Here is a 26,209-nt window from a genome sequence, read left to right on the forward strand (position 1 = left end):
ATGCACTTTACCTATGTTATCTCATTTGATTCTCACAACAACCACAAGAGGTAGCTGCTATTATTTATTTTACAGGAGAAGAAACAGGCTGAGAGAGGTTCGGACACTTTCCTAGGCTCACATAGCTAGTAAGTATCTGAGGCAGGATTTGAATTCAGCCCTTCCATCTCCAACTTTCTATCCAACATGCCCCCCAGGTGCTTCTTTGGATATATTATCTCATTTGATATGATCCCCATTATAGCTGAGAAAACTGAGGCTTAGATATCTTACATCTTGCATAGGGTCACCTAGTTAGTGTCTGAGGTGGGATTCAAACCCATGTCTTTGTGACTTCTATGTTGAGAGTTTTGACACTTCACTATGCCTTAAATGAGGAAGAGGTGCTGAGTGTCCCTTCCAGTTCAGAATCTGTGTCTTGTAAATAAACCCTTTGCCCTTTAACATTTAGCAAAGCAGGTAAGAAACTCCTTTATGAAAGTTTAGCCATCTATGCGTGCTTTCTTCCCCAGGCCCTGAGTCCAGTCCCACTATCTTTGTGAATCCTTGTTTTGATCTAGTCTAATTTGATATGGAGACAAGAAGTACTTGTAACAGAAGGATGGGGCTTTTATAAGGGGAGAAAGTCATCCGTTCATTCCATTCATGTCTGTACACATTTGTGTCAGAGTAACAGTTGGAGCATAACAGACCTAGGAGAGGAGTCCTTTCAAAGTTCTTTCAGTGTGTTTCTGTTCACGAGAAGGCTTGAAAGTAAAGTGGAGAGCTCTTGGACCCAGCTGAGGAGTGAGTGGGCACTTTAGCCCATGCTAATGCCTATGGGGTGGGAAGCTGGCCAATGCCACCATTTCTGTCTCGCCCTACTGGACTGTACCTGCTCTGCCTTTAAGTGAACAACGGTATAAATACATTCTCCCCTAGCCTCCACAGTGCCCTGCCAATGGCTTAATCTGAACAGTGGGCAAAGGCAGCTTTACACTAGTCTTTCTCAACAAGTCACCACAAGGCCAGGATTAGTCTGGGACACCCTCCCCTTGGTACAATGCTGAAGTTTGCAGTTCACAGGCTGAAACAGTGTCTCTACCTTGCTTTCTGTCCAATAGGTGAGGAAAGTCTCTCCTGTCCCCTTTTACCCTAGCCTCACCCAACAGAGCTTGCTTTGCAATTTCTGTCTTTTATAAAAGAAGGAATCAAATTGCCAGCAAAGCCTCCTGGAGCAGACTACTGCTGTCTGGCTCACCTTTCCTTTAGTGGGAATGCAAACCTCAGCTTCTGGAATGTATAACTAACAGATTCCCATTTCTTATCTGCTTAATTGCTTGATTATCTAGGACAGCTGCTGCTGCATTGGAAAGAGTATGGCTTGGTCTGCTGATGGCTGAGAACTACTTAGTGAGGACTTGGTGCGTGCAAAGGGAGCATCTTCATGAATTTTATTTAAACCATTCTTGAATCAGTAATGGACTTTTCCAAACCTTAAAAGGACTATGTTTTACTCCATAAAAACAGAAGAAATAATGTGGTGGAATGTTTGATAGGTTAGAAAACACTTGGATAAAATTGTAACTCTTTGATAGAAGTATCTCAGTCTGATTTGGGGCATTTTGTAAAGTTTTTTCTTAAATTTGGCTATAAGGCAGGGCAAGCTAGTTCGGCTTGATTTGAATGTCGCCTCCATAATCATAACAGAACTCTGTCTTCTTTAGCTTATTACTTTATTTATTACATAATTTATTTATTACATAAACCAGAAATTCCCCTTTTCTTATTAAATGAGATAATATAGGTAAAGTGCTTTGTAAACCTTAAAGCCCTATACATTCTAGCTATAATTATCACTAACTTTAAGTCAATTTTAAAAGAAAAGGGGGAATGAATTCCCACATCTGGGTCGCAATAACTACCTATAAATCATCATTAGCCTGAACTAGAAATGAGATATCAGCTGGTTGATTCCCTCATATGACTCCTGAACAAGATTTGAAATACACAACGCTTTCTAAATATTATTTACAGTTTATGCAAAATGCTACAATACACTTTACAGAGCGCTATGTCATCTACTCAATGTGCATAGCTTTTATGCAGCCTTTCCCCAAAGCTCTATCCATCCTTTTGTCTTTCCATTTAAACATTTCACAGAAAATAGCCCAAATGAAAACTTTTTGGAAAAAGCCACATTAATAATTTTTGTTTCCTGTGGTGCTTTCATTAGTGTAGAAGAATTTCCATTGTGCAAACTCTCCTGATGTTGCTGGCCTGTAATTTATGTTGTGGTAGGGTATGTGACTTGCCCAGGCTTACATTGCCAGTATTGTGTTGGGGAAGGACTTGAACTCAGGTCTTCTAGACTTCAAAACCCATGCTTTACTGAACCACACTGCCTTGAATGAAAGCTTGCTGTACTATTTACATGCACTAATTTACTCTGGTCCCCATCTGTAATTTCACCAAGTAGGGTACTCCCTCTTCCAATAAAGATTGACACTTGTTTGGCAACTTATCATCTTAGACAGTTGCTTGGGGCACTAAGAAGTTAAATGACTTGCACAGGGTCACACAGCCCAATGGGCATGTATAAGGATTTGAACCTGGGTCTTCTTTCCAAAGCCAGCTCTGTAACCATTACTGTTTGCTGGCTTTCATTTACCCTTAAGAAATAGAGGTGCTTTCTGATAGCAAACAAAAATAGGTAGCTGTGATAGAACAAGGCTAATACAACATATTTTTACATGGAACCAAGTTAATTTTGAAAAGTTGGCCTGAAGCCTCCTTGAGAAATCACTTCCCTTGGGCAAATGTATATATGCAACTGTGTTCTGACTTTGATTCTGGAGGTTTTGTTCTGCATGGGTTCCAGAACAACTAAGGAGCCTCCTATTTCTAAACTTCACAGAACCAGTAGGGACATGCTAAAAGAATGGAAGTCAGGTTATGAGTCATTGCCCTGGAAGATTCTTGAAAGGGTAAAATACTTTACTGTTGGATATACTGCAACCTCAGGAGCAGAGCTTCAGGGGAAAGATGAATTAAGGATCACAAACTTTTGGATGCTTGAAGAATGGAATGACTTTCCTGGGAATATTCCCAGGAGAAGTGAGCAGTGAGACAGAGTGTGAGGGGTATCTCAAGACAGCAACTTCTTTCCCTTGGTAGTGTTCAGGTGAGGTAGGTATTCCAATATTTAGATTTCCACCTCATAGTGTTAGGTCTTGCTTAGCAGCCCTGTTGGGTAACTGTACCCCAGGAGACAAGAGTCTTGAATCTGAGTATTATAAATTATGATGTCAGTTGCATGCAAATAAGATATCAGATGGAGGCAAATGATGGGCTTTGTAATCAGGACCAGGTTTTGCAAAGAACATATCAGTAAACAGGCACTTAGATCACATTTTGGACTGAAATATTCTTTTTATCAGGAACCAGAAGAGTCTTCAGGCAAGCAGAGAGTTTATTCATTATAAAGATTATAGGTCTTTCTGGGCAAACGAGAAGTGTGCAGTGAGACTGCCCCATTCTGAATTCAGAGAAGGCTTAGCATATCATGAGGCTAAACATGGCATCCAGCTGATCTGCACTTCATTTGTAAATTCAGCCCTCCAAGGGAGGCTTTATTTCCATTGCTTGACTCTGCCCCAAGTAAGCTAAGCTTGGTGAAGTGACTTGGCTTCATTTGCCTTCCTAGAATCAGGCATCTCACATGTTAATCAGACAGAATGCTCTCTGGTGGTAAAGGCAAAAAGAAAGAAAATCGACTTTGATTTAAGTATTGTTCTGTCTGTATTCTCACTATGAAAGTGTCACATTTATTTGCTGCTGAACATTCTTCTCTAGGAATGAAATTCAGCTAGTATACTTCAGCAGGCAGTACCAGACTGTATCCGGCCTCACCTTTTATCATTGCCTCCTTCTTCCTCAACGTCTGTGGAATGTTCTGTGTTACCTCTAGAGTGGTATGTTCTGTAACCCTGACCAGTCATGAAGCTGGAAAAAGTCTAGTATGCAAAGAAGGATTTGCCTTGGTCTGCTTGGCTCCAGAGGACAGAGCTGTGAGATACCCTTGCCCCCTCCCAACTTATATCCGACTCACAAAAACCAGCACCTGTCACATAATAGGTACCTAAAAAGCTTGTTGATTGAGAAAGATTCAGGACCCATCATTATTGCTCATTGTCCCTTCTCACCAGAGTTGATATATTCCCTACATCCACACAAGTTCTCTCACCAATTCATTTATATTTTTTAATGTATCAAGCACGTAGAGTGTACAAAGTTTTGTGTTGGGTGTTGGGGATACAAAGATCCCCCAAAATTGAAGCAGCCCTAGAGGAGTCTACATTCCATTATGAAGATATACCATCTAGTCAAGTCAAGTCAATGAGCATTTATTAAACACTTACTATTTGCCAGACGCCGTGTTAAACCCTGAGAGTACAAAGGTCAAAAACATTGAAATAGACTTGGAGGAGCCTACATTCTACCAGGAAAATACAGAATATAGTCAATCCCAGTCAACAAGCATTTATTAGGTGCTTAATATTTGATAGTTGCTGTGCTAAACACTGGGGATACAAATGCAAGCAAAAAGAAGAAGTATCTGCCTTCAAAAAAACTTATTTTCTCATGGAGATAGGTAATAGGGAGAAAACAGTAACAACGCGGAGGATGGGAAAGACTGGACAAAAATATGGCACTTAAGCATTGAAGGAAATTAAGAATTCTGATCACTCAAGATGAGGGGAGAGTGCATTTCCAGTGTATGTGAATGTACAGGGAATGTGGTGATGGTAGGCAGCTACCACTTTATCTCATCACCAAGTATAGATTGGTTTAATCCAAAACACATTAGTACCCTTGCTGTCATCTGGCTCCCTTAAATGTCTAGGAGGGTGTTAATGTAACGAGCAGCTGCTTCCTTCATCTGCTGGGACAAAAGAGGACCCCAGGTGCTGTAAGGACAGGTGCTGCTTCCATCTCCACATCTGCGGGGAGCTGTTCTCCCTGGGATGTGGGCAGAGGAAAGGTTCAGGGTCAGGCAGAACTGCTTTCCTGGACACCACCAGTCTGGGAAAGCCAAGGTGACTTGAATTTGAAATTGATGAAAGGCACTCAGGCACATGGTTTTCTCTAAAAGGAAGGTGACTTTCAGTCTATGCCTTTCCCTTATTCCCACGAATAAAGAATATTCTCTTAGAAAAAAAAAATAAAAGGAGAGAGGGGAAAAAGGTAAAAGGCGAAAGAAAACTCGTTCTGTTAGCCTCGGGCAGGTTCAGTGTGTGAACCTGTTACAGCTGGCTAGGTATATGCTGCAATGGGAGTCCCTCCCTGGAATTCTGATTATAGGGCTTCTTAGAATTCATAAGTCATGTGAATTTTAGGGTTTGTAGGAATCGTATCCATCAGCTAATCCAATCCAGGGAATTTGAGGGACTCACTCAAGGTCACCCAATTGATGGGTGGCAAAGCCTCCTCTAGAAATCTTAGTATGTCTGACTTATACCTTCATTTCTGCCCCACTGCCACCTTACTTATGAAAAGATCTAACATCTTGTTAGGTCTCTGCTTTCTTCCCTGATAACTTGGCTCTGCTTTCTCTTTATGGAATCACTTTGGAGTGGAAAAGACCTGAGGTAGTATCATGGTGAAATGGTACATCCCCAATGCCCAGGGATGGCTAAAGAAGATCACTGAGTTTGTCCAGGATTTGGGACGCTCAAAGTCCTAGCCATTGGCCAACCTGAACAGTGTCTTTCTGCACCTGATCCTGTTTGTCAGCTTTTGAAGAGGCAGTGTATGGCCCTGCTCTAGCAAGGAATGATCTTTTGCCCTTCTCTGGCATTAACTCGTCTAAAGATCTCAAAGCACTTTATAATCATTATTCATCTTCACAATGTAACTAAAGATTATTATTCCTATTTCACAGATGGGCATACTGAGGTCAAGAGCAAATCTCTAATTTTACTTAAGTCACAAAAGAGGAGAGAATACTAATATCACAATCCAATGCTGATTTTCAGTTATTCTGTTTAGATCAGAGTTGGGTCAAGTAGACATGAAAATTGTACAAATGTAATCAAAAGTATCAATGTACCTTAGTCTTCATTGTTTAACTTGTAGTGGGAACCTAAACATATGGCACGTAGGTGCAATTTGATGAGTTTAAAACCCTAATACCAGGTTTAAGGTAATAAAGTTGAGAGGAGACAGCTTTCTCTCATGCATGGAAAGTTAATGCAAACCCTCTACTTGAGCAGCTTTTGTGGTTTAATTATTTGACACTGCTTAATAAGCAATTCAGAGAGTTAAGTATAGCCCATAAGCAAGCCATTTAGAGCTCTGAGTCATTTTCCTGGCAAGCCAATCAGGTCAAAGAACCAGAGTTGCAAAACAATAACTAGCCCAGCCCCAGGGACCCTGGAAATATATTACAGGTATCAGTTAGGAAAACAAAGCCTTAGTGTTTTAGCAAGCAGCAGAGCCCAGGCTGAGATTTCTAATCCAACACAATTGCTTACACTGACAATGCCCATTTTTACATTTGTTTCAGACCAAGGGACGCTCAAACCTGAGGTAAGATTAAAGTTTTTACATGCTTGCTTTCTGCATTGTTTGCTAACTTGAGCAGAAATGGTTCTTTTAAATGCAAAATGTACATTTTTTTTTCCTTTTTAAAAAAATGTGGACATAACCAGAGATAAAAGGAACAGGCAAATATATTTGGATGAGTTGCACTGGTCAGTTCATGGGGAGGGGGAATGTTACACTTATTGCCATCGTGTCTCTACTGAAATTTCTTTTCTTTTCTTTTCTGATTTTTTTTAAACAGATTAATAGAGAGATGGGAAAACCTAAGCTAATGGTTATAACATTAGCATGCCTACATTGAAGTTGAAGTGCTATTCTTAAGAATGGTTCAAAAAAACAAAGTTTAAGCAATGAGATGGCACTAATGTATGGCTGTCTACCCATCAGAAACCAGGTGGTATAAAGGATAGAGCAGTGAATTGGATGACCCTTCAATGCCATTTAATTAAATTCAACAAACATTTATTAAGTGCCTACACTAAGCAAGGTAAGAGAGGCACGTAGGCATAGAGAATCAGCTTTGGAGAAAAGACTGGAATTTAAGGTTCACCTATGACACATTGTCTAGGTGACCCTGGATATGTCCCTTTAACCATTCAATGCCCCTAGGCAATTTTCTAAGATGGCATTTTTGCAGAAATGACTGATGTCAATTGGTGAGGAGAGTTTCTTCACCAGCAATTCTGAACCTGTGGTCAGAGGATCCTCAGAGACACTTTCAGGGAGTACTTGAGGTCAAAACTATTTTCATAATAATAAGACATTTTAATTTTGAATATGGTGACTGTTGATAGATAAAATTCACATTAACAGAAGCTCTTCTGGGGGGGGTCTTTAGTAATGTTTAAGAATGTGAAAGGGTCTGGAGACTGAAAAGATTGAGAACCACTGCTCTACACCAATGAAATCACAGATATGACCCACCCCCAGGGCTCCCCCTCCCTGCAAAAAAAAAGAGAAAATATGAGGTACTGAGCTAGTTACTGTTGATGCAGAAGAAAAAAAATAAAACCATTCTTTCCTTTAAAGAGCTTGCGTTGGTTCTCTGGCTCTCCCCAAGGGGCATCTAAATAATTTCCATAAAATCTTGGGCAAGCTGCTTTCACCTGTCTGGACCTCAGTTTCCTCATTTGCACACTGAAACAGCTGGACTAAATGATTGCTGACATTACATTCCAAGTCGATTGATTCCCTTTCTCAAAATGTATCTACTACAAACAAAATTTGACAGGGTACTAAGTTTTACAAAAATTACCTTGGGGAAAGTCATTCTCCTATTAAAATCCACTAACCCTGCCCTCCCCAGAACAAACAAATCCCAGTCCTAGAAGGGTTATTATTAACCCTATTATTCAGTAGGTAGACAGTACACATAGTAGGAGGTTTATGGCCATGGACGAGGCTACTGTCTGGAAGCAGGTAGGTGGTTGTTATATTGTGGCAAACCACTTGTGAGTATTGAAAGGCCTGTCTGTTTGTGTGTCTAGGGATCTAGTTTCATGCTGCTGGTGTTTTTCCATTTAAACACACAAAGAGATTAATTATCGTGTCTCAGTGACCTTGACTACATCATCTTGTGATCTATTAAAACTACACAAACTTTATACATGGGCAAACTTTCTCTTTAAGAAGGTTCCTTTTCATGAGTCACTTGATTTAAGGCAGTGTCTTCTAATTTCTGATGCTAGTTTGAAATAGAATGCTCTGATCATGCTCAAGTTTATGTAAACACAACAAAAGTCATTGGGAAATGGAGCAGGTAGGTGTTCAGAGCACCTCCACATGAGCCATGGTCTTTGGCCAAAAGCCCTAAAGCCCTGATCTCACTCCAGGTATAAAGAGTATAATGACAATAGAAAACAAAACAAAATAAAATAACAACAATTAAAAACACAGACAAAACTAATTGTAATACTAATAGTGAAAGTGAAATTTAAAATGGGAGTAGATAGGGGAAATCTTAAAGTCAATGTTCTTCTTAGCCAAGCTAATAATAACAATAACATAACAATAACAATAATAATATGATGATAGATAGCATTTATGAAGTGTTTTAGAGTTTGCAAAGTGCTTTGTATATGTGTTGTTTGATCTTCAAAACAATTCTGGAAGGTAGGTGCTATTGTTTTACAGATGAAGAAAGTAAGTCAGTAAGAGATTAAGTGACTTGTCTAGGGCCACACAGCTATTCCATATCTGCCACAGGTTTCAAACCCAGATTTTCCTTGCTCCAAGTCTAGTGTTCAATCCATTGTACCACCTAGATGCATATGAATACATACCATACGTATGCAAGTAACCTGTTTGTAAAGAACTGTGGTCTTTATTGGCATCTGAGAGTCTAAATGGTATTAGAGGATCTCAGAGCTAAGCATATGAGTCATCCAGTCCAACTCCTTCATCTATAGATAAAGAAACTGAGGCCAAGAAAAGTTTATGTGCCTTTCCTATGGTCACAAGGACATGCAAATCTGAATACATTTCATAATTGATGTTATAGCAACGTGCTCTCAGGGAGGTGGCATTTGGACAGATTGTCAAATTACATATTTTATCTGAATTTTGAAAAGTCTAGCAAGAAGACTGAAAGGGATATTGGTAGAAGGAGCCTTATACTTTTACCTTGGCACCAACTGGCATAGGCTCCTTTCACTGTTGATAGGAGTTGCACCCTCTTACCAAATGTGGAGCCATTCTTCTCTCTCAAGAGTTAGAGTGGCCCAGTAAGGTGATAATTGTTCTATTCAAAACTCAGATTGAATGCAGTATTCTGTAGGAGGGCTTTAATGGTGCTCCTAGTTGCTAAGCCTTCTCCTCTAAGACTACTTTCCCACTTTATGTACATATGGAATGAATATAAGGTAGACTAGTGCTGTATAGGGCAGCAAGGTGGCAGAGTGGATAGAGAACTGGGCTTGGAATCAGGAAGACCTCTCTTCATAAGTTCAAATCTGGCCTCAGATGCTTACTATCTGTGTGACCCTAGGCAAGTCACTTAACTCTACCTCAGTTCCTCATTTGTAAAATGTGCTGGATAAGGAAATGGCAAATCACTCCAATATCTTTGCCAAGAAAGCCCCCAAATGGGGTCACAAAGAGTGCACACGACTGAAAAAAATGACTCAACAACAACCAATGTGTTGTCTCCATTAGAATGGAAGGTCCTGGAGGGCAGAGGCTGTTTTTTGTTTTGTTTTGTTTTTGTAACTTAGCACCGAGTCTGGCAAAAAGTAAGCCCTTAATAAATACTCTTCTGAAGCTTGAATTATTATTGCCTAGGTGGCTGATACTGAAAGCTAGGTGGCAGATACTGAAAGCTCCAGCCCACTGTCCCACTGAGAGAGAACTTGAACTCAAAAAATCTCCTAGAAAATGTTGATGTTGCCCTTATCCCAAAATGAGTACATTGAACTTTCTGTCTAAAATAATGCTTGTTATCTTACAACAGTTAATCTGCAAATTTCTTTGGTATTTCTCCAATGAGGAATATTTTTAGGCTGATTATATAATCTCTAAAGAAATGTAATGATTTTGGTCAAGGCTGCCAGGAATGAGACATCAAGAGATGAAGATGATATAGTAGGGTTTTGATGCACTCTATTAATTTTTCACCAAATCTCTATTGAGTTAAGTTTTCCTGGTTGTGTTTCTTCTGGTAGGGCTATCTACCTTGTCTCTATGTCATATACCAGGTATTTGACCTTTGAGATTTTTTCTTAAAAGAAAGTCTGTTTTTTATTCTAATTAAGTGATTAAAAATAGGTGGATCTATGTCAAAAAATGTGGAATTAAGCAATTAATAATTTTCACAAGATTTTAAAATTCTCTCCAGTATATTTCTACACTTCCCTCCCCACCCTGTCCCAAATGCCCATCCTCTCATCACAGGAATGAGAGCGGGGCCAAAAAGGAAGCACAGTTGGTTCTACAGCAGCCATATAGGTTCATCTCAGGACCCTCCTAAGGTTCTCATGATTCTACTCTAAGGGTAACTGGGAATTAGATGATATTTCTATACTATTGTCATCACACAATTTCTAGGCTCCATAAACTGGAGTAACATATTCATAGTTATAATTATAACAATAATAACAGTAGCTGACATTTGCATAATACTTCGTAGTTTCCAAAGCATTTTGCATACATTAATTACCTAATTTGAACCTCACAGTATCCCTTTGAGGCAAGTACCACTCCCATAAAAAATGCACCCATTTTATAGATGAGGATACATGAGGTTAAGCAACTTTTCAGTGACCACACCACGAGTAAATATCAGAAGTGGGATTTGACCCCCAGTCTTCCCGACTCCAAGTACACCTTTTCTAGTTATCACTATTTCTAGACTCATAGATTTATAGACAAAGAAAAAGAAGCCCAGGGAACTTCAGTGACTTGTCTAATGTCACACAGTTAGTAGAAGTAGGATTCAAACCCAGGTCCTCTGCTTACAGATATAGCATACTTTCTACTGTACTTCATAAGACAGCTTAATTCAGTTCAAATAATTTGTCAGGTGCCTATCATGTGCCAGAAACTAAATAAGTTAATGCCTTTTACTACTCCAAAAATCCTTTCTTCTAACTAGAAAGTTACTGCCACTCTGTTGCTTTTACTAATGAAACAAAAAACCGAACCAAAACAAAACAAAACAAAAAAAAATCTGAAGTTGTTGACCTTCCTCTTCCCCACTTCTCTTAAAAATGAAGGCTAAAAATTGTAGTCAGAAAGCTAAATGTGTTAGTCTTGGGGCTTGCTCATGAGTATAAACATGTCCTGAATTTAATAACCTACAACGTATTTAATGGCTGTTAAATCTGACAGTCATAAACTAGCTAGTTGTGGAGGCAATTTGCTTTCTGGAAAGGCAGAGTTTTGAAGGAACACTCCATGTTCCTATGAAAATTGGATCCCGAGAGTCTGGGGGTGGATAGATGAAATCTGACTAAATCATTACTGAAAATTGATCTACTTTTGGGATGAATAGTATTGCAAGGTAAAATTTAAAGTTCAAACATACACACAAGCACACACACCTGTACGTACAAAGAGAGAGAGATAAGTGAAATCCTGGCCTTCAAGAAAAAAAAAAGGAGAAGAAATATATATATAAGTGAATGGGAATTAGGGTTGCTATTAAAAAAAAATCAAGTAAAAATTTTAGAGCTTAAAGCAGAATTGAATCTCTTCCCCTCAGGGAAAACTCCCACACATAATACATGGGTCTGCCTCAAGAAAGTGAAAGCCTCTTCAAATACTGTCTTGGCAGGGAATTTTAAGGCAACAGGAACTTTTCCAAGATGGCACAGTGCTTTCTGTTTGGCCCCATGGTAGATAGAATCCCAGAGTTACAGGAATGTCAACCAGTGTTCTGGGCTTAGGTGGGTGGATGGGGACAAGATTATATCAGAAAAGGGCAGAAAAATCAGGGAATGGCAAAGTTTCAGAACACTTTTTCTGATGATCTTAAATAGGTTCAACAGAAGTCATCCTAAAATATAAGTGATCCTCTGACTATTAAGAAAAAAAAAAGTAACTCACCTTGACCTTTCTAGGAACCCTGGTATGAAGGTGGCTTCTATTTTCTGTTGGCACTGATGAATAAAGTTAGGCTTGACTGCTCAAGATTGCTGGAGGGCAACCTCTGCTACCAGGGTCACTGATATTTCATTAGGCAAAACCAATAGTTGTTGACCCAGTAACATAACTGCAGTATGCTTGTAGTTTATATGGATTTTAACCTTCCATATCCCAGTGAAATATTCAATGTTGAAGTCCCTACCTGAGGATCCACAATGTATTGGATTTATGAACCAAGCCTGATATAGTTCATGGATCTTATATTACACACTCATTTAGAGGGAAGGAATCAGAGTTGACCTTAGACTCAAGAAGCCTGCTCCATAGTTTGACTGAAAGTGAAGGGTTTTTTTCCTTTAATTTTTTTTTCTAAGTTTTTGGAGGCAATTGGGGTAAGTAATTTGCATAGGGTCACACAGCTAGTGTGTGAGGCCAGATTTGAACTCATATCCTCCTAACTGCAGGGCCAATGCTCTATCCACTGCACCATCTTGTTGCCCCGAAGGTGAAAGTTTTTGAGTGATCTTCCTGTAAGGACTTTAGGAGCAAAATGGGTTGGACCAGATTATGTTACCATTTCTTGATCATTCCCACATAGCAGCTGTAGACCTGACTATTGCTATAAGTTTGGAGGTAGGTGGGATAAGTTATGGAGAAGAGAGAAGCAAGGGATTAGGGTTCCATTTTTCCTCCTTTTTTTTTTTAGGCAATTGGGGTTAAGTGACTTGCCCAAGGTCACATAGCTAGTAAGTGTTGAGTGTTTGGTCTGAGGCCAGATTTGTCAGGTTCTCCTGACTTCAGGGCCAGTGCTCTATCCACTGGTCTACCTTGCTGCGCTGATCCCCTTCTTGAATTACCCTTTTACTTAAAAGTTTGAACTACCACTGAATCTGACTTTGTAACAGAGGAAGTCTCAGGCAAATCTAATGGCTGTTTCTTAATCCTCACAGGTCTTGATCTTCCTGTAGTCATTCATACTACTACTCAACAATTTCCCTAGATCCTCTCTTCTCTCCTGATTTTTGTGATGCTGTTGTTCTCTCCTGGTTCTCTTTCTATCTGACTACTTCTTCTCAATTTCCTTTCTGGATTCTTCATCTGTGCCACAGCCATTAAGAGTGGGGTGTCCTCCAAGGTTGTGTCCTGATCCATCTCCTCTTTTCACTCTGTGCTATCTCACTTGTTGATCTCGTCAGCTCACTTGGGTTCAGTTATCATCTCTGTGCATAGATCCATATTTCTAGACCTAGTTTCTCTCAGGAATTATAGTCATATGTCACCAACTACCTCTTGGATATCTCAAAGTAGTCATCTCATTGGCCCAGCTAGGTGACATAGTGGATATAATGCCAGGCCTAGAGTCAGGAAGACCTGAGTTCAAATCTGATCTCAGATACTTACTAGCTATGTGACCCAGGGCAAATCACTTAATCCTGTTTGCTTCAGTTTCCTCATCGGTCAAATGAGCTGGAGAAGGAAATGGCAAACCACTCCAGTATCTTTGCCAAGAAAACCCCAAATGGGGTCATGAAGAATGGGGCACGACTGAACAACAACAAAAAAGTCATCTCAAACTCAATATATCCAAAACAGAATTTACCATCCTCCTTCTCCCTACCACTTTCCCCTCTTCCCAAATTCCCTATTGTTGTTGAGGCACCATTATCCTAGATGCCCAGGCTGACAATCTTAGTGTCATCTTCTGCTTTGTACTCTCACCTCACACATTCAATCCATTGCCAAATCTTGTAATTTCTACCTTCACAACATCTCTCATATACATTCTCTCCTCTACTCACATAGCTACCATCTTAGTTTAGGCCCTTGTTAACTCTTACCTAAGTTATTGCAATAGTCTTTTTGTTGGTTTCCTTGCCTCAAGTCTTTCCCCACTGTGATTCGTCATCCAGTTGGTTGCTAAGGTGGTCTTTCTTTCTTTCTTTCTTTCGAGGCAATCAGAGTTAAGTGACTTGCCCAGGGTAACACAGCTAGTAAGTGTCAGGTGTCTGAGGCTGGATTTGAACTCAGGTCCTCCTGTCTCCAAAGCTGGAGCTCTATCTTCTGAGCCACCTAGCTGCCCCTAAGGTGTTTTTTTCTAAAGCATAGGCATCATTCTGCTTGGTGAGTTCCAGTGACTTCCTGTTACCTCCAAAATCAGATATAAACTCCTCTGTTTGGCTCTTCACAACTTGGCCCCTTCTTAAGCTGTCCTTCTAACTCATACTACAATGTGCATAGTAATTGTTTCTGTTTAGGCCGGAAACCCGAGGGTCTTCCCTTCCCAGATTGATTTTTTTTTTTGATTAGGTAAAAGAGGCCACTCCTTGGCTCATTTCTTTCCTAGCCTCAATCACTGAATGGCTGTTGCCTCAGTCAGAGTGAGAACTCAGAAAGACTTTAGCTTAAAAAGGCCAAGGTCTCCCACTGCATCTGGGTCCATCTTCATTCATCCTGATCTATATCTCACCATTGGACCCAGATGGCTCTGGAGGAGAAAGTGAGGCTGGTGACTTTACACAGCCCTCACTCACCTAAATCCACTTCATTTACTCTCCTGAAACTTGTCACTCCATTTCTCATGTCCATGCCTTTGCACTAACTGTCCATCAGGCCTGAATGGCTCTGCTCCCTCACCTCCCCATCTTAGTTTCCCTGACTACCTTTGGCACTCAGTCCAAATTGTACCTTCTTTAGGAAGCCTTTCCCAGGCCTCTCTGCTACAAATGCCTTCCCCTTTCCAATTACCTTCTCTCCTATATGTCTTATATGTGTCTCTTATGAGTGCTTAATTATTTATGTATTGTCTCCCCCATTAGAATGTCAGCTCCAAGTGAATAGAGCACTGGCCCTGAAGTCAGGAGGACCTGAGTTCAAATCCGGCCTCAGACCAAACACTTGACACTTACTAGCTGTGTGACCCTGGGCAAGTCACTTAACCCCAATTGCCTAAAAAAAAAATAACAAAACAAAACAAACAAACAAAAAAAGAATGTCAGCTTCTTGAGGGTAGGTACTGGTTTTGTCTTTGTAACCCCAACATCCAGCACAATGCCCAAAATATAGGAATCAATTAATAAATGCTTATTGACTGGCTGGCTTGAATGCTAATTAAACTTGTATTTCTCTATTTGACTTGAGCAACAAAATACAGTCACAACCAACCCAAATTCATGTTTTTTGCATCTTCTCTTTCTCTTTTTTTATTGGTAGGTGCAATGTCTAAAAATTTTGTAGCAAGAGGCCAGTCAGTACACATACTCTGAATAGCTAACTTAGACACAGACATTATTCTCTAAAAGTAATTGAGTTTCATTTTTGATAGGTTTCAGGGAAATATGTCTATGCTGTATTATGTTCTTAGAGTAGGCATTTTTTTCTGGCTCTTCTATGAAGGACATGAAGGCAAAAATGTTATCAGGAGAAGAGATTAATAGTCCTTAGGAAGAGTGGACTTATAGCGTAAAGTAACTGATTCTCCCATCTGCTCACTGAAGTTTTTCCTACAGTAATCATTCTGACATGTTCAAATGGGACACTTCCTTCAAGGAACATGGTTATAGATTTAGATCTGAGAAGGACCTTTGAGTTTATCTGTTCTGACTCTTTTACTTTAAGGATGAGGAAACTGATGCCCTGAGAGATTAAATGACTTGTCCAAGGTTATACAGGTAGTAAATGGAAAGTAGAATTTGAACACAGGTCCTCTTACTCAAACTCCAGCTCTTTTTCCTTTGTATTACATTGTAGTCAAAAGCAATTCACTCACATACATCTCTATCTTGCTTTTGTTTTTCAGGTACAAAGACTCTTTCTCTCTCTCCCCCCCCTCCTCTTCTCTCCTCTTCCTCCCTTCCTTTCTCTCTCCCTCCTTCTTCTTCTTCTTCTTCTTCTTCTTCTTCTTCTTCTTCTTCTTCTCTCCTCCCTCCCCTTTGCCCCTTCTTCCCCTCCTCTCTTCTTCCCCTCCTCCCTCTCCCTTTCCCTCATTTTGGATCTGACCTATGATATCATTTGGTATAAAGACCTGCCTTGTGAGGAAACTCTAACAGTGCAGGTTGCCACTTACTTCAGGACTTAGGGATTCTACGAGAATTCTCTGTAGCTACTAAGGTTAATCTACTTATTCAGAGTCATACAGCCAGTAAGTGTTAGAGTTAAGGCTTGATCTTGAGTCTCCCAGATAACAAGGCCAGTTCTCTATCCAGAATGCTTATGGTTGCCTTGTATGAGTATTGGGCTAATATTTAAAACCTTGTGTTTTGTTTCAAAGTTCAATTAAACAGATGTAGAGATAAAGAGATTCTGATGGTGATAATGAGTATAAGCATGTGCCGACTTCTCACTTGCCTCATTCATTACCTGTTCCCAGGAATAAAAAAGCTTTGTGGTCCTGTACCCTGTAGTCAAAGGAGAAGTGTATTTTTAAAGTGCTTAGTAAGCCTTAAAAGGTTAGATACATGCCAACTTGTATTGGTAGTAGTGGTAATGGAAGTAGTAGTAGTGGTAGTAGTAGTAGTAGTAGTAACGGTAGTAGTAGTAATGGTAATAATAGTAATAGTGGTGGTGGTCACTGTCATTGTTATAGTTTCCATTGCAGCAGTAGTTGTCACCATATAGCTTAAACATTGGCAGTAGTCGGGTGATTTAATGAACAGAGGATCAGACTTGAAGTTGGGAAGACCTGAGTTTGAATCCTGAGTCATATGTATATATTTACTATCTTTGTTACTTGGACAAGTCACTTAATCTCTTTCAGCATCCTCATCTGTAAAAATATGGACAATAATAACATCCATTTTACTGGGTTATTCTGAGGATCAAGTGAGATAATGTATGTAAACTGCTTGCAAACCTTAAAATAATATATAAGGGCTAGCTATCATTATTAATAATATAATCAAATCCAGCTAGCAAGTATACATCAAGCACCTTTTTGTTACATTCCAGACAATAATGCCAGAGGCTGTGCATACAAAGTGATTCCTGCCCTCAAGGAGCTTACAATCTAATGGGGAATACATATACATATATAAAACATATATAGATGTATACAAAAACATATTGATGGACATATTTGTAACACCCATAAAGGAAATAGGATTTGAGGAAAAATAGAGCGTGATGACAAACTAAAACGTGATATTACTAGATAACTATTTCTCCCAGAAATTATTTATTAAACATCAATGCGATTTAGAATGCAAAATCCTGGGGTGAGGAGAGGAAATCAAATGTGCTAAAAATAAGCTTGAAGACAACAAGCCACATGAACATTTAGGATTATTCACTTCAGTTATAGTATTCTTGCTGTTCATTCTGCCTTCTAAAGCAAGATAGTTGAATGGCTCAGAAACCACCTGACAGATGCCTTTAATCTTTCTTTTTTCTTCTCCTTTTTCACTATACAGAAATCATCTAATGGACTTCGAAGGCTCCCCAGACAAGTGGATCCAGGTTTGTTTCATGGTTTTCTATAGCAATAACTACAGTCCTTCAGACTCAGGCCAGTTCTGAGTCTTTTTTAGCTCCCAACATACTCCTGTTCTGGTAATCAGAGAAGGTCTTAAATATCCATCAGTCAAAAGAATGGGATGCTGCCAAGGGCAAGGGCAAGATGGCTTGACTAACACACACCTGATGCTAAATTCTTTATAATCAGTGATGGGGATGAACCTTTGCTTACCGGGCTCTAGATTTGGCCTGACAACTCCCAGGCCTTTTGCTGCTGGGCCCCAAAACAATAGAAGAAAATATGCAAGCTTGCATTTCTGGAGAAAAATCAGAAACCGAATGAAATAGACACCACCCTCCATCTCCAGAGAGAGATAATTTTTCCTTCCTATGCTCTATATAAGGTTTAGTAATTGCATCATTAATTTTGGCTAATATTCTTTAAGAAAAAAAATCCTTAGAAGCTTTGTACACAACTACACAAACATCCCCTCTAGAGACCAATTATTTGTCTGAATAATAACAATTTTTTAAAAATAGTTCTTCCATAGAATACTGTGAGATTTTTCTTTTATCATTGCTATACTGTGATTTTTCAGAAAAAAAATGTTATTCTTTTTACACTTTAATTACCAAAGATTTGTTATGTCAGTGTCGAGATTTAGAGGCAAAGTTTACTTAAGCTACTGCTCAAGGTTGTATGATGGTAATTGGAGAAAAAGGTAAAAAGCCCAGGTGTTTTGGACTGTTCTTACTGGAAACAAAGATTCTGTGGCTAGAGTTTCTTTGTGATGGTTCCCCCCTCCTCTTTTTCTTCTTCTTTTCATCATTACCAGTGTTCACTTGGCTATAAACTAAAGTTTTCAAAGAGTTACAGCTTGGAAACAAACCACACCCATATTTTTCATGTCAGTTTATGAGTTGTCTTAGAGGATTTATGGAAGCTTTATTGCCTCTGGCCAAAGGTTGCCTCACTTGTATTCTGAGAGAAATCACGGCAAATGTTTTTAAGGTTTTTTTTTTTAGTGCTTCTAACTTTCACAAGACAATGCTGTATGTGGGTGTGTTCTGTTCAAGGGATTTGCCATGAAAATCTGATGTTATATCGACTGTGAATTAGGAACTGAGTCTTTTCATGGTGACTTGAGGCCCAAGAATGTAGAAGCATTGCTATGATAACCAAGGAATCTGGTGAATTTGAAAAACAAATGAAAGGATTCTGTAATCTACCTACCTGTTGTAATAGTACTAATAAAGTAGAAATATTTCTTAGAGCAGCGAGGTGGCATAGTGGATAGAGTGCTGGGCCTGAAGTCAGGAAAACCTGAATTCAGATTTGGCATCAGACACTTACTAGCTGTGTGACCCTGGAGAAATCACTTAACTTCTCTCAGCCTCAGCTTCCTCATCTGTAAGATAGAGAAAATAATATTTACCTCCCAGGTTTTTTGTGAGAAGCAAATGAGACAATGTATGCAAAGTACTTTGCAAACTTTAATGTGCTATATAAATGCTAGCTATGATAATAATGATGATGATAATAATAATTGCACTTAATATGGGCCAGGCAGTGTGTTAAGTACTATATTAATATTATCTCATTTGATCCTTACAACAACTCTGGGTGGTAGGTAACCTTATTATCCTCATTTTACAGTCGAGGAGACTGAGACAGACAGAGGTTAAGTGACTTGCCCAGTGTCACAGTTAATAAGTGTCTAAGGCTGGGTTTGAACTCAGGTCTTCTTAATTCTAAACCTAACACTCTATCCATCATGCTACCTGATGCTTCTAGTGCAGGGGTGAGGAACCTGCAGCCTTAAGGCCACATGTGGCCTTCTAGGTCCCTAAGTGCGGCCTTTCGACTGAATCCAAATTTTATAGAACAACTCCATTTGTAAAATTTGGATTCAGTCAAAAGGCCGCACTTAAGGACCTAGAAGACCATGTGTGGCCGTAAGGCCGCAGGTTCCCCACCCCTGCCTAGTGCTATTAAATCATGAGCTCCTTAAGGGCAGGGACTGTTTTTGCTCCCCATCCTGCCTCTCTGTATGTCCAGTGGTTAGTACAGTGTCTGAAACAGGCATCTGATAAATGCTTGTTGATTTGGTGTGTTGAATGTAAAGAATACTGGAGTTTGAGTCAGGAGACCTTACATCTTGGCTCAGATCCTTACTAGCTGTGTGATTCCCTGCAAGTCACATTACCTTAGTTTTCTGATATGTAAAATGGCAATAATGAATTCTGCATCACCTACCTCTCAGGATTGTTTTGAGAGATGTAAACTTTGTAAACCCTATAGCTCTATGGAAATGGAAACTATTAGAAGTATATGAGCTATTTGCAGGCATCTCTTAATCCCAAGGCAAACTCCTTTCTAACAGACAGTATGTATTGGTTTGCAGGTAATTACCTTAGCTTTAAAAAGAAATACTTATTTTGGATGGTTTTATTCGAAGAGGAAGGAAGTGAGTGTTTTTGTTGTCTCTATTGTGTTTGCTACAGCCTACATTTAGAAGGAGGAAACTCATAGAAGAATAAAAATACATATAAAATATAAGAATGCAAGTTCTGGAGTATTGAATTCAGGCAGCCAGGTGACAGGAGGTAGATCATTGGGCCTGGCAGCAAGACTTGAGTTCAGATCCAGTCTCAGACGGTAACTAGCTATGTGACCTAAGACAAATCACTTAACTTCTATTTGCCTTAGTTTCTGTAAAATGAAGAAGAGAATAGCATCTACCTCATTACTGTTAGGATCAAATGAGATAATAATTGTAAAGTGCTTAGCACAGTGCCTGGCACATAGTAAGCACTATATAAATATTAGTTATTACGATCATTTCCAGCTTAACAAGTATTTATTAAACACCTACTATGTGCCAGGTACTGTGCTAAGTGGTAAAGAGAAAGAAAAATGAAATAGTGCCTGCCTTCAAGGAGTTGGCATTTGGCAGTAGGATACAATGTATATTTAGGTAAGTAAACTCAAAATACATACAAAGTAAATTCAAAATATAAAGTAAATACAAAGTATTGTATTGAGCAGCTGGGTGGTACAGTGCATAGATCATTAGGCCTGGAGTCAGTAAGACCTGAGTTCAAATCCAACCTCAGACACTTACTAGCTGTGTGACCCTGGACAGGTCACTTAACTCTCTTTGCCTCAGTTTCCTCATTTGTCAAATGAGTTGGAGAAGGAAATGGCAAGCTACTCTGATCTTTTTGCCTGGAAAATGTAAAATGGGGTATTGAAGAGTCAGATATGACTGAAGCAACTGAACAACAACAACAACAAAAATACAAAGTAATTTCCAGGAGAGGAAGCAGTAGGCTGCTAGGTTGGACAGTGGATAGAGTGCTGAGGTAGACCTGACTTCTAACCTTGCCTTAGACTCTTACTGGCTATTTAATACAGGCAAGTCACTGACACCATCTGCCTCAGTGTCCTGAATGATGAAATGGGAATAATAATAGTGCCTACTTCCTGGGGTTGCTGTGAAGATAAAATGAGGTGATATTTGTAAAGCTCTTTGCAAACCTTAAAGTGCTCTGCAAATATCAGTTATGACTATTGTAACTTTTGGGGGCAATCGGGAAGATGCTCATGTAAGAGGTGCCCCCTGAGGGAAACTCTGGTAAGAGCTAGGTTTTTCAAGAGGCAGAAGAAGTGGATTCTAGGTATGGGGGACAGCTTGTACAAAAAGCAGATCAGAGAAAGTCACATGTAGGGAACAGGAAATGAATGGGTCAGTCTGTCCTGGAATGTACAGTATGTGAGGGGGACTAATAGGAAATCAGTCTGGAAACATAGGTTGGAGACAAATTGTGAAAGGCTTTAAATGCCAAACACAGGAGGCTGTAGTTTGTCCTAGGGGGAACAGGGAACCACTGAAAATTCTTGAGCAGAGGAGTGATATTTTCAATATAGTATTTATGTTTTATGACAGCCTAAATATTAAGAATTTTAAAGATGAAGTATTTTAGAAAGTTGTCCTTCCTTGAACTATATATTTTAAATAATAGAGTTAAAAAAATTTAGTTTCCATTTTTTTTTCTCATGAGATTTCATTCTTAATCTGATAATGTGCAAGTGGGAATATGTGATTTGAATATGGAGAAATTTCCTATCTCATCAACTTTTTAGGAACAAAAGGATTTAATAAAGTGAGGGAATACCTATAATCAGGGAAGGGAGCTGTAATCAAATATCCACAAAGCATGCTCACTTAGGAGCTCTGTAGAATTGTAAACAGATTTCATCTGACACCCTAATTTGTTTCTCATGTCACTGACAGAGAGGGAAAAAATGCCTGGTCTGGTCTTCCTACAAAACATTATTTGGAATAAGCTAAATGCTAAAGAATACTTCTTCTGACTTAAATTATAAGTGAAACATTACTATATATATATGTGTTTTTATATATATTATATATGCATATATATCTTTTCTGGTTCTAATATATTAATATAATGATACAGTATTTTCCCCTTTTCATTATGATCCTCATCACAGTGTTCTTCTCTGTACATGACAGGCTGGTATAGTGGATGTCAGGAAGGCCTGTATTCAAATCCTGCCTTTGAACATTTACAAACTGTGAAACATTGAACAATTTATTTAACCTTTCTGAACCTCAGTTTCTTCATCTGTGAAATAGGGATAATAATAGTAAATATCTTCCAAGGTTGTAATGAGGATCAAATGAGATAATATGAGAAAATGTATGTAGAGCCTACATACTCTAACACACATATGTGTGTGTATATATATGCATATATACACACACATATAAATAAATATGAAGTATTCTTATGCAGATTATTGTGATGACAATGTGACTGACAGTTGTGTATACCTGAAAAAAAAAATGAACATTTCTTTGGTTTTAGTCTTTATGTTTTTTATTAATGCTTCTGAATTTCACAAGGAAATACCAGTTTGGTATGTCCTATGCAAGGAAAACCACTATGGAAATCTGACGTGACAACAAGAATGAATTAGGAATTGATTCTTTTCGTGGCAATTAATGCTCTGTAAAGCAGGAACATTGCTATGTCCACAGAGAAGTCACTCAGAATTTGAGGAATATATAAAAGGCATCAGGATTTGCTTCCCAGGCTCAGAACCTTACAGGTATTAAACATAGCTGCATTCAAAATAAGCCCATCATTTTCTGATTGCTGTATACCATTCTGGCCGCTATTGTTTTCCCTAACTGCCAGCACTGTGTTTAATTAAATGCTATTTGTCATCATTGCTTTTACCACACAGAAATCCTTTCCATCCCATCTCACTTTTCAAGTTTAGCCAGGCTTGGCTACATGGACTGATGAACATTGCCTCAAATGCTGGTCTCAGGGGTAGTGATGCTTTCGCACTAAACTATGCCTTGCAGGTGAAAGCTGAATGGAAAGAAACACATTTAAACCAATGAACAGTTCTGCAATACCAGTCTTAATGTACGTTTTCAAAACTTTAAGATAGACCATAGCAGATTTGAAAAGTATCCTAAGGGAAATACCTTTCGTTGTCAACAGAACATAAGGCCCAAAACCCAAAGGCAGCTTTGGAAAGATTAGCACTTTCTTGACAAAAAAGAAGATTGATAGACATTCTTGGTGTGCATGATTAACAGGTCAAAAACCTACAGAAATACTTTTGGAGCAAGCAGGTATCACTTCATCAAGCAATAACAGGTACATGCCTTTGGATTTGTGAAATGTAACCAAATCCAAGAGTGAAATAAAAAAAGCCAATGGGCTTTATGGGTGATAGCCACACCAACCTAGCCAATGGTATAAGCCACTGAATAACTGGCTTAGTTTGGTGGATTTATTCATTCAATCAATCAATCCATCCTTCAGTATTTATTAAGCACCTACACTATAGTAGACATTGGAAATAGCTGTACAAATAGTGAAATGGTCCCTACTTGCAAGCTGCTTTCATTCTTATGAGGGAGACAAGAAATACATATAAAAATATATGCAGCATAAATGCAAAGTTAATAAATACAAAAATACACAAAGTAGTTAAATGCAAGGCAGTTTGGGAGGAAGATGGTAGCTGTTGGGGGAATCAGGAAAGACCAAGTAGAAAATGATGCTTGAGCTATGTCTTACGGGGAGAGAGGGACTGTGTGGGGTAGAAATCCTTTGCAAGGATCCTTTGTAAGGATCGTTTGCAACCTAGGCATGTCAGCCTAACTCTGCAAAGGTACAGAGTCAGATGATGGGATGTCATGTGTGAAGAGTGGAGAGGAGGCTCATTCTGCTGGATGCCAGAGTCTGAAAGGGGGAGTAATGTTGAATGAAGCTGGAAAGACAGATTGAAACAAGGATATCTAGGGCTTTCAAATCTAAACAGTAGAGTTTGTATTTCCTCCCAGAGGCAATAGAAAGCTACTGATGCTGATTGAATAGGGGAGTCACATGATCAGATCTGTGCTTAAGGAAAATCCCTTTGGCAGCCATGTGTAGAATAGACTGGAGGGATTTGAGGCAGGGAGACCTATTAGAAGGCTGTTGTAGTAATCTAGGAGTCACTTGGTCAGAACTGTGCTTAAGGAAAATCCTTTTGGCAGCTGTGTGTAGAATGGACTGGGGAGACTTGAGGCCAGGGGACCAATTAGGGTGCCGTTAGGATAATCTAGCAAGAGGTGATAAGGTCCTGAACTAAAGTGGTGGCTATGTTAGGTTAAAAGTAGGGGCCAGAGGCAAGAGGTGTTAGAAAAATAGAAATGGTAAGATTTGGCAACTGATTGGCTATGTGGGGGTGAGGGAGAGTTGAGGAGTCCAGGATAATGCTGAGGTTGCAGATGTGGAAGGGTTTATGATGGCAAATCAAGACCTGATCAGTGGCCACTACAAAATTACTGAAGAGTTATCTTTAAGGATCTTGGACTTAGTGATCAATGCAGATTGTGCAAGAAATGTAGAGATATGCATAGCAGACTGCAAAATTTAACATCTATCAGATAACCAATGTGATATGCCATCATGGCTAGAATTTTACATTAGAAGCTCAATAGTTCATGGATTGACAGGCAACAAATCCCTGTACTACAAATATAGATTTCAAAATATCCTCGAGGACTCAGTCAATAAAATAAACTGCACTAGAACTGAAGAATCATCACAGACCAAATGGTTGCTCACAATTGTCGACATGTAACATTGATCCATAAAACCTTAAGAACGACATTTTTAATAGATGTCGCCCTACCAAATGCTCATGGTCTCCAAGATGCATGGGCAAAGACAGCATTCAAAATACAGATATCTATCAGAAGAAATCAAAATTATGTGAGAGCAGGATGTGTTTGATGGAGTTACACTGGAATACTTCTATTCAAATATAAATTTGAAAGACCTAATCATTTTATCCACCTATGCAGTAGTCCATAAAACATTAAGTATAGAAAAACAAAAGCAGGATGTCAAACAACTTGTCCATGGGCTGTTTCTATGTGAACTCCATCAAACAAGACAAAAAATGTTTTTTTTAAAAGAAGAATTACTGACATTGACAGGGTGCTTTAAACTTTTTTTTTACAAATATAAATTGTATTGCCTTTTGTTTTCTCATGGTAGTAATTTCCAAATATAGTCCTCCCACTGCTCCCATCACCAGTCTGGAAGAGACCATTCATTTGTAAAAAAGGAAAAAAGAAAAGTAGCTAAGCAAAAATAATGGTTGCAGGGAACACCTTTGACAACATATGCCATGTTTTCCTTTCTTACCCCTTTACCTTTCTGGCAAGAAAAGGGAGATGTGCTTCCCTAGCTGTTCTCTGGGAACATTATTGATATTTCGGTTATTCAAAGTTCACCTTATTTTCAGTGATCTTTTCATTAGCACATGTAGTCATTTTGTGTATTGTTTTGGCTTTGTTTGCTTCGCTCTTCATCAACTTATATAAACTTTTCAGTATTTCTCAGAATCCTTCACTTTAATCATTTTTTAACCACACAGTAATATTCCATCACATTCACTTGTAAAAGGTCAACTCTTCCCTAATTGATGGGTACCCATTTTGTTTCCAGTTCTTTTCTATCACAAAAGTGCCATTTTTGACATAGGGGACCCTTCTTTCTGTCTTTGTCCATGCTTGAAATTCTGCTTTAAGCTTTACAAAATATTTTACATATATCCCTTTATCTGAACCTCACAATGACCCTATGAGGTAAATACTACAGACATGATTATCCCTACTTTACAGCTAAGGATACTGAAGGACAGAGAAGTTGAGCAAGTTGACAACTGTTACACAGCTAGAATGAGAAACAGGCTTCAGATCCTAATAGTTCCACTTCGAAGGCCAGGATGCTCTGTACTGCAACGTCCTGAAATAGTTTACAAAACCAAATTGATATTTGCAGTACATTTACATCTCTGCATCATATAGAATATGGAGACTTGTTACTTTTCTCTCTTCCTCTGTTTTGATTTGGAACTCAATGCCATATTAAACTCCCTCTCTTCTCAAAGGATGCAGTAGCTTCTTCTATGGAAATTTCTATAAATGTGCTTTGTATAAGAAAGATGAATATTGTCTTGCCTGTCACTTCTCATAATGGCAATGCCCCCCAC

The 26,209-nt window shown here is 39.0% G+C and overlaps 1 protein-coding gene across 1 annotated transcript in view; it reads left to right on the forward strand.

Annotated features, from left to right (window-relative positions):
* Positions 1-26,209, forward strand: part of VAV3 (vav guanine nucleotide exchange factor 3) — a 465,753-nt gene that overhangs the window by 320,228 nt on the left and 119,316 nt on the right. Inside the window, exons 18-19 of the mRNA XM_027856780.1 lie at positions 6,548-6,570; positions 17,571-17,616. Coding sequence (XP_027712581.1) covers positions 6,548-6,570; positions 17,571-17,616 — 69 coding nt within the window. The remainder of the gene's footprint in view (positions 1-6,547; positions 6,571-17,570; positions 17,617-26,209) is intronic.

The sequence above is a fragment of the Vombatus ursinus genome, unplaced genomic scaffold (assembly GCF_900497805.2).
Source record: "Vombatus ursinus unplaced genomic scaffold, bare-nosed wombat genome assembly UNPS02011613.1, whole genome shotgun sequence".
In the NCBI taxonomy this organism is placed as follows: Eukaryota; Metazoa; Chordata; class Mammalia; order Diprotodontia; family Vombatidae; genus Vombatus; species Vombatus ursinus.